Source organism: Schistosoma mansoni (assembly GCF_000237925.1).
Source record: "Schistosoma mansoni, WGS project CABG00000000 data, chromosome 1 unplaced supercontig 0135, strain Puerto Rico, whole genome shotgun sequence".
Classification (NCBI taxonomy): domain Eukaryota; kingdom Metazoa; phylum Platyhelminthes; class Trematoda; order Strigeidida; family Schistosomatidae; genus Schistosoma; species Schistosoma mansoni.
Genome location: NW_017385993.1, coordinates 457,602 through 467,351, shown reverse-complemented (window position 1 = coordinate 467,351; position 9,750 = coordinate 457,602). Strand labels below are relative to the sequence as shown.

Sequence of the window (9,750 nt, the reverse complement as noted above, 5' to 3'; positions counted from 1 at the left end):
AGTTCTATCCAACTTTTGTTCATTCTTCTCATATCTGTCTCCAATTCTCGGCGTAATGTGTTCTTTCGTCTTCTTCTTTTCCTTTGACCTTGTGGATTCCATGTGAGGGCTTGTCTTGTGATGCAGTTGGGTGACTTCCTCAAAGTGTTTCCTATCCACTTCCAGCGCTTCCTCCTGATTTCTTCCTTCACTGGGATCTGGTTCATTCTCTCCCACAGTAACTTGTTGCTGATAGTGTCTGGCCAACACTAACCAGAAAACATTATTAAAATTATATAATGATCAGTTAACTGTAAATACATTTCAGTATTTCAGCAGGTTAATTGAGAACAGAATACCTCAGTGTTAACAAAATCAGAATATGAGTCTTAGTGGAGCGGGTTTGAATCTCATAGGCAATATGATTTCATATAACGTTACAGTTATACTCTGGTAATAAGTACTAACATGAACGAAACCTCAGTCTTGAATAACTTGCCGACTGCTATAAACTAATTAAAATCTCTGACTATTCAAGCTATTTGTTGAATAGATTTAGATAATGTCGTATTGACATCACCGTTATCTAGTTAAGGGATTCTTAAACAGCTCATCACATAATGGATTAAAGAGACATTTTGTTAGAACTATGCTGTATTTATCGATAACACATTGTAAAATAAACATAGACATTAACACCGCTGGATGCCGGCTCAGTGGTCTATCGGTTAAGTGCTCTGGCACGAGACTGGTAGGTCCTGGGTTCTAATCTCCTGAGGCAGGACCGTGGATGCGCATTGCTGAGGAGTCCCACGATAGGATGAAACGACCAGGTTTTCCATGGTGGTTTAGCTTCAATTGACTCATGATGTTAACTATGTAAACATATGAATCCCACTTAGTATTTCAACAGAATATTACATTTACTCATAAATGTGTATCAGGGTAACTGAATGTTTCAAGCATTATGGAGATTGGAAATCATCTTATTTCGAAATATTTCTTTGTACATAACATATACATAGTCATATTGTAGTGAATGACAACACACAAGTTGAGACAATCCAATGTATTTGGATCTCTTAGTGAAATCTGAGAACCATACAGTATATACTTCATTTACAAAATGTCAGTCAATCGTTGAGTTAGTCAATCGTCTCAGACTTCATTGTTCTTTCGTTACTGTTAAATCTTGTGGCCTGAGTACTCTTAATGTATAACGTGATAGTATCACCAGTTAGAGAGCAGTGATTTATCGATCGGACCAATGACGCATAAAATCCATATGAGTAGTCTAGAGTCCTTATCGGTCCTGCTTGCTGCCTAGCTCTGTCCGTTAAGTACAGAACAGCAATAAAAGTCTCTGCAATAGGAATCATTTATTTCAAACATACTGGGTTTAAATTCACTTAGTATTGTTTGTTTGAATCTTCTAATTGATGCTTAGGACTGAAACTGGTCAGTCTCTTATTGGCATATGTGCATACTGTGCGTATTGCCTCGATATTGCCCTAATTTACAAGCATTATAAGCAAAGATGGATAGAGGCTAGCTGTGGAGTCCAGGACGCGCGTTTCGTCCTATTTGGGACTTGTCAGCGGGGTTTATATACCAACCAGACAGACCACATCGTACCATAACATAGGAAAACAACATTTGGACAAGATTTAGCCCAATGTGGCTGTGAATAAGAGAGATAATAATTGATAGACATGGTATTACTCAGGAATGGTAAATCGTATAATAATAGTCTATGGGTCAAAATAAAGCTTATAATGAGAGGAACATGAATATTAGCAATACTTAGCAATTATACAATAGGAAATATACATATCATATTGATCCATTAATGAATCCCAAAAGTCACCATTTCTTATTCTTATCGAGATATAACACTTTCCATACAAATCATTCTCTATTGTCTTCCTTTTTTTCTTCCATTTTCTTAACCTTCTACCGTTAGACATTTCATTTTTGATTGATGATACATACTACTTATGTTTACATTAGTAGTGTAGTGAACAAGAACACAACTGCGGACAATCAAATATATTTAAGGATAAAATTACAGACTATCTTACTAAATTCTGATAACCATACAATGAACAATTAATTTGCAAAATAACAACCAATCGTTTCAATCTTCACTGTTCCTTCTGTAAATATCAGTTCATCTTCTCTAATTTCATTGTTCATGTATTTTCCCACCAATTGCGCTTCATTTCAGTACTTTTCTTATCGATCTTCTGCCAAAATACATTCTATGTCTAACCATCGCCATATACTACTTATATGGATATAAGTAGACCACATTACAGTAGTACACATCATAATATCAATATATTTCTAAATCCTTTTATCTAAATGAATAATGCCAAATTTTCATTACATAAACATCATCAATCATTTATTAAAGTACATTATTAGAATAAAAAACCCCATCAATATTGATACATTATTGATTTATTGATTATAATCTTAGTACTTCTTATCAATGTACTGATTGAATAGTTTTCTCTTTCTTTTCTCTTCTTTTCTTTTTTTTCACACTGAAATCTTTTCTACTTATTCAATGAATCACATTGATTAAGTCTATTAGAGTCTATTTACTTTTATGACAAGAATTAGTGAATTGATGTACTTTTATTAATAATAATGAGTATCATAGAAAAAAGATAATGAGACTTTCCAAGTAGTTACAAGATAATAATTAGACAAATCAATAACCCTATTTAATAGTTAGTTTGTTACTAATCATCGTATAGAATTAAACTAGTGATAAGTGAGTTTTGATGAAGTAGATTATTATCAGAAAGGGTCTTTTATGGAGATTTAGTATTTTCATAGTTGAAAGAATGGTTGCTCAACTTCGTGGATTAGTTGGAGTTAGATATAAACACTATCGGATGCCGGCTCAGTGGTCTATCGGTTAAATGCTCTGGCGCCAGACTGGTAGGTCCTAAGTTCGAATCTCGTGAGGCGTGGTCGTGGATGCGCACTGCTGAGGAGTCTCACAATAGGACGAAACGGCCGTCCAGTGCTTACAGGTTTTCCCTGGTGATTTAGCTTCAATTGACTCACGCTTTCAACTAGTAATTTTATAGTTCAATTCATTAATCAATTGAAGCTGAAGCATTATGGAAAAGCTGGAAGCACTGAATGGCCGTTTCGTCCTATTGTGGGACTCCTCAGCAGTGAGTATGCATGAACTTGCCTTGCAAGATTCGAACCCAGGACCTATTAGTCTCACATGTGAGCATTTAACCTCTAGGCCCTTGCTTTGTCAATCCTCGCCTTTACGTCTGCATCGGATCTTCCTTGTTCATCAATGATGCTTCCCAGGTAGTTGATAAGATTTATGTTAAGCGCTTTTATTAACTTACTTAATAGACAATGGGTATTCGAATAGTAACGATTCGTATATTTCTTTGTACTATTATGATCACCATCATGTCCGTATAAACGTATATAATTGATCACAAGACAGCCTACGCACATATCTCTCTCTAGCTTAAATGTTAATTGCCTAAATATCGCACAATGAATCATTCTCTTTTCCACATATATTTGTAATCAGCATTGGCCTTGCCTAGCTGAGCTTTGATTCTATTTGACTATAAATTTACCTCTCTATTTACTCGCACACACACATTCATCTCTTTCTACTCCTTACCACTATACAGAAGATCTGTGTATGTAAGTTTAAATTCGCATAGGATTCATACATTACTAAACACTAATGAGTAATCATTGTGGTCTATACATTGATATTAGCATGTAGATTTTGTGGAAAATGTTCAGTTTCTAGATAGTTCTTATGACAAAAACAATTTCACTAGAAATCGATTAACATCTGGGGAGAGATGAATAGCTACTTTGTCCCATTATGGGGATTCTAAGAAGCACTCATGATAGTGGCAGAGACCAAACGTATATTTTAAAAACGTTTTGTAAAAGCTTATATATATATACTTACATAACTACGCCTGTTACCCCTCGTCGAGGAACATAGGCCGCTCACCAGCACTCTCTCCATCCAACCCTGTCCTCGGTAAACCTTTCCAGTTCTTTCCAGTCGCTATTCATTATTTTCATGTCTGCTTCCAATTCCCGACGCCGTATGTTCTTTGGCCTTTCTCTTTTCAGTTTTCCTTCAGGATCCCAAGTTAGCGTTTGCCTCGTGATGCAGTTTGGTGATTTCCCACATGTATGTCCTATCCACTTCCAACGTATTTTATTAATCCTTTCTTCACCTGGAAGCTTGTTTGTTCTTTCCCATAGTAGGAAGTTATTGATGGTATCCGGTCAACGAACAATCAGTGTCTTACGTCGAAAATAGTTTATAAATTCTTGTACCTTTTTGATGATGATTGTAGCAGTTCTCTACGTTTCAGCTCCGTATAATAGAACTGTCTTGACGTTCGTATTGAAGATTCCGACTTTGATGTTGGTTGACAGTTGTTTTGAGTTCCACATGTTCTTCAATTGTAGAAATACGGTCCTTGCTTTACCAATGCTTGCATTTACGTCTGCATCAAATTCTCCTTCTTCGTCAATGATGCTTTCCAGGTACGTGAATGTCTCCACATCTTGCTGCTTTCGCCATCAAGTGTGATTGGCTTGGTGTTCTCTGTGTTGTATTTGAGAATCTTGCTTTTTCCTTCGTGTATGTTGAGACCTATCGATGCAGAGCCTGTTGCCACATTATTTGTCTTCATCTGTATTTGTTGGCGTGTATGGAATAGGATGGCTAGGTCATCTGCGAAGTCTAAATCGTCCAATTGATTCTGAGATGTCCATTGTATTCCGTGTCTTATCTCAGATGTAGAGGTCTTCATGATCCAGTCAATCATCAGAAGGAACGGGAAGGGGGAGAGTATACAACCTTGTTCTGAATCCGGTCCTTACGGGAAATGCATCGGTCAACTGTCCTCCTAGCACAACTTTTCATTGTAGTTCGTCGTATGAGCTGTAGATAATGTTGACAATTTTCTCAAGAACTCTGTAGTGTCGAAGAAGTTTTCATAATATTCTTCTGTCTTCACTGTCAAATACTGCTTCATAATCAAGGAAGTTGATATATAGTGGCGATTTGCATTCATTCGATTGTTCAATGATGATCCATAGTGTCGTATAATCCATGTATCCTGTTTCTTCGTTATTTTTATCTTATTATATATTAAATAATATGAATTATCTTGAAATTTCCCATCGAAGTGCTTCCTCAGGCAGTGGAGCTCTTCTTGTTATTATTTAGGACTGCAATTAATCAGTATCTTGTTGACATCTATCCATCCTGTGTGGACTGCCTCAATATTGCCATAAGTCACTTATGTCCTTCGAAATCTCTTGTCTCATCCCTCTCTTCAAAGTTGTACGGTCTATATTTCAGTTTCTCTGCCAGTTATTATCTTCTTTATATACAACTTAACAATATATGCAATGATATACTTTATCCTTTATTGTTGTGCTTTTTTTCTCTTTTTGATAGAAATTTTAATTAAATAATTTATACTACTTAAATTTTATTTCAGCGCTGCAATCACATATGGACATCGAAAAAAGGATCTATTAATATATTTATTGGTCATCATCCATTAAACCGTATCATTAATCAATCTGGTTATATAATTAATATTTATGAATTTCTATTCTCTTTAGATCAACAAAAATGTATACAATGTAATTCGAATAATTTAATTTCAGGATCAACATATCCACATGAAGTGATAAAAGTAAGTGAAATAACATGGCAGTAACTTTGATGATTTCTATTATGAAGTTCCACATCAAAGACTGTTGCCAGTAAGAATAACTGTTGAAAAGCGAGAGTTACTGGGTAGCTATTCCGTCGTAGTATGAAGCTCTTTACTAATGCGCATTCACAACCACGATGAGGACTTTCAGGAATCGTGGTGGACACTTAACTTACTGACCATCTGGTTGTCACCGGATAGTTTACAATTCAAAATTAAGTCCTTTTGCAATATCACTTGATGATTACTTATTAAGACTAGTAATTTTTATCCTAATTCTAACATGACTGAACCCCACTGAACACTACTTCTCACTATAACTGTAGAGATTTATTGATTTAATCATTAGAAAACACATTATGGTTGTCATAATAAAGTATTCTGGGGACTTATAAATATGAAGTTTCACAACAAGAACTGACGTTTCTACACACACCAATAAATCCATGTAATATGAAGAGAATGTAACAAGAAAGAAAATTTTTTAGTAAGATTATCTGTTTTTCTCACTCAATTAATTAATACTAATGAGAAGCAGTGACCAGTGGAGTTCAACCGGATCTGTTGTGAGATACCAACTCACTGAAGACATTGATGGATGTGTCGCTCAATTTCGTGGATTGGTTGAAGTTAGACATTAACACCGTTGGATGCTGGTTCAGTGGTCTAGTGTTAAGGCGCCCGCGCGCGAGACAGATAGATCCTGGGTTTGAATCTCGTCGGGCGGGATCGTGGATGCGCACTGCTGAGGAGTCCTACAATAGGACGAAATAGCCGTTCAGTGCTTCCAGGTTTTTCATAGTGGTCTAGCTTCAACTGATTCATGATTTCAACTATTAAAATTAATTAATGATTGACCAGTTTTTGTTAATATTTCTCTCAAATTACAATTATTCAATAGGTAATTTTTAAACTACATTTTTACTGTGTAAAGTGAGTTTTTCAAGGGATCAGGGCTATTTTGTTGAAGACCTTCTTGATTATAATGATTTGAAAATTAGGTCTTTGCAGTGTATTTTATCAATGTAAAACGTAAAATTCGGAATTTCTTCCGTTATATTAGACGACAGTGTAAATCTTTGTAGTCTTTATTGGCCGACTTCCACTATTTGAAGGTGACGAACATGAAGTTCTGTATGCCTTTGAGTATTTTACCCTTGGAAAATTTTCAGCAAGAAATAAAACAATATATTCTATCACGTTTCTCAGAATAGATGTTAGTTTAATGTGCAACATCTTCAGTCGTTATTGATTATCAAGAACTATACTACCAACGCTTAATGTTCATAACTGAAATGTATTTACAGTGAGACTATAATTTATGGGCAACTTTTGAATGACGTTGAAGTATCTTTTGGAATGTCCATCTGCTAGCTAGTGCTAAATTAGGGTTATAAACCAGTGTGAGGAATTAGAATTATGATTTACAGTTGATGGTTAGATTTTTGAATTAGATTTGAAGTTTTCATCATAAACTGATATCAGCTAAAATCCCAAAAACTCTCTTTAATCAAATAGGAGGATAAATTTCGTGCCAAAATCCAACAGACGTTATTTTATTGGTTCGTCCATAAATTATAGTCTTGCCCACATTATCACGAATTGACTGAAGTTACAAATGTAAACCGTCGGAGGACAACTCAGTGGTCTAACTTTTATAAGCCTTCAGCACTAGGACTGAAGGTTCTGGATTTGATCCTTGATGGGTTTGTGTGTGTGTGTGTGATAACTGTCGAAGTGTCTCATGGTAAGACGAAACAGATTTCCAATGCTTCCTACTTTCCAATCGTTGTCTCATCGATTTGGTGGGTAAGTTGATATACTTTGAGAACTTCCTATGTGAATACTTCCTTCAAAGTTATGATATATTGATAAAGCATTCTTTTTTTCAAATATACATCTGTTTAGGTTCTAACATATGTTCGAAATCATATTACTATTAGACCGATATACTTCAATGCACCTCAATATGGATACCAAATTGAATTTTTAAAAACTTTATTTACTTCTAATCAGCAAAGGTCTGAAAACAAAGAAACGATAGTCTTTATTGATTCTCAGATCAGATCTAATGATAACAGTGAGACGTTCAAAGAAATATATCCAATGGAAACGGATAAATTCATCAATTCTTTGAAACAGCCAAGTGAAAATTCAAAGTCAATTAAATCTCCTAAAAATGATCCATTGAATGAAGAGAGTGTAAACTATAATCAAAAACGTAATAATTCGACTGAAAATCAATCTCATCCTTCAACTAACACTGAAGAAAAATCATCAGAGCAACTAACACAAGATAACAATGAAGAAGTTATTATGACTGGAAATAAGTTGAATAACATGACCAAGAACGATGCGGATCCTTTATTAAAGAAGGAAACAGTCAGTTTGAAATTCCCTCCTGAACCTACTCAAATTGAATCTACAACATTTAATAAATTAAAACAATTTGGAAATCATAAAATTCATAAAAAGAAGATGTCCATTCGCACATCTCGATATATTTAACATGAATTCTTTATCTTTGCTTTGAAATTTTTACCAAAGATTTTTAAATCTCAGTATATTTTTTTTGTTTTTCAAATTTATGGGATGATTTATTTGTATTCTGTACCTTTTCTTATGATGTCCATTTTAAATTACCTCACTTTAAGCGCCATTTTATGTACAAAACATAATTCAAACAATGAATCGAACTATTTCAAACCATATTAATTAGATATAAGCAACAATTGAGAAACTTTTAGTCAAACGTTCCAATTTTTTAAGTCATTTTCTATGTAGATAGTTGTATTCTTCATAAGGGAATACTGATCGATCTCATATTTATTTTATTGTATACTATTCAATTTTAAATTGACAAAATGTATCGTTCATTCTTGGCATTTTGGTCTTTTTTTGTTTTACTGAATTCTTGAAGGTAAAATGATAACGTTTTTGAGATTAACATTATTTGGTATATGACTTTTATTATTTTAAGCTCACAAGTCACTAAAAGATACCAGTTTAAATAGCTGAGATCCATTTTTGTGTCTTAAGAATTGAAGTGAATCTTTGACCTAAGAGATTTGATGCATAAACTAATTTATCTGATGTTTCTTTTAATCACTTCAATGTTGAATGTGATTTCGATCATACATAATTTTTTCATGTTGTTGACTGTTTATAAATTGTTTATATCTATTAAGACCATTAACCAAATATCAGTGGTCTAGTGGTTTGGCGCTCGCGCGTGAGACTGATAGGTCCTGGGTTCGAATCTCGCGATGCCGGATCGTGGATGCGCACTGCTGAGTAGTCATGCAGTAGGACGAAACGGTCGTCTAGTGCTTCCAGGTTTTCTATGGTGGTTAAGCCTCAATTGACTCATGATTTCGACTATATAAAATATAGATTAGCTTCATTCTGGTCTTTGCAACTGGCTTTATCTAACGAAACAATCGCGATTGTTGCTTCAAGCTATGACAGTATATCTATCGAGGAATACCATGAACTAGCTCGTCTAAAAGTGTGTTAGTAGTTTTTATTTCTAATATATTGAAGATGTCACGAATATTCAGTACCTGTCAACATTATTGTAATTAACATATCGAGGATTCCGAATCCAGTAAAACCAGGAATCACCAATAAAATAGTTCGAAGATATATTCAAAAGATGGCCAATGTATCGAGAAGTATATGATCTCAACTCAGTGGTCGTTGGGAGGGATGTGTATCACGTGTGATATGGTGTAGATGCTTGAACGAGCGCCTTTAAGTAATGTGTCCAGTAAAACTGATGAGGTCAGCATCAGTGATATAAACCTATGGAACTATTCGGTGGGATTTTAGAGCTACACTCCCAACCTTATTTGAAGCGTTTATGAAATTATAAAGTTTTCCCACTATTTTATACTTGGAGTTTTCACCCCTATAGATGAATTATATCTAAAAAGTATTCATAGGGATTTGTGTATAGATCCTCCGATATCAAGCATTTAATACGTCATTGTTCAGCAATCAATACGTGTCTATT

At 34.6% G+C, this 9,750-nt stretch overlaps 1 protein-coding gene across 1 annotated transcript; it reads left to right on the top strand.

The window, feature by feature from the left end:
- Positions 1–7,841: 7,841 nt before the first annotated feature.
- On the top strand, positions 7,842–8,619 carry Smp_166100 (hypothetical protein; the record flags this gene model as incomplete). The annotated part of the gene is made up of 1 exon (XM_018791674.1): positions 7,842–8,619. One exon carries the CDS (start codon positions 7,842–7,844, stop codon positions 8,241–8,243), a length of 402 nt encoding a protein of 133 aa, XP_018645190.1. The 3' UTR covers positions 8,244–8,619.
- Between the last annotated feature and the right edge of the window lie 1,131 nt (positions 8,620–9,750).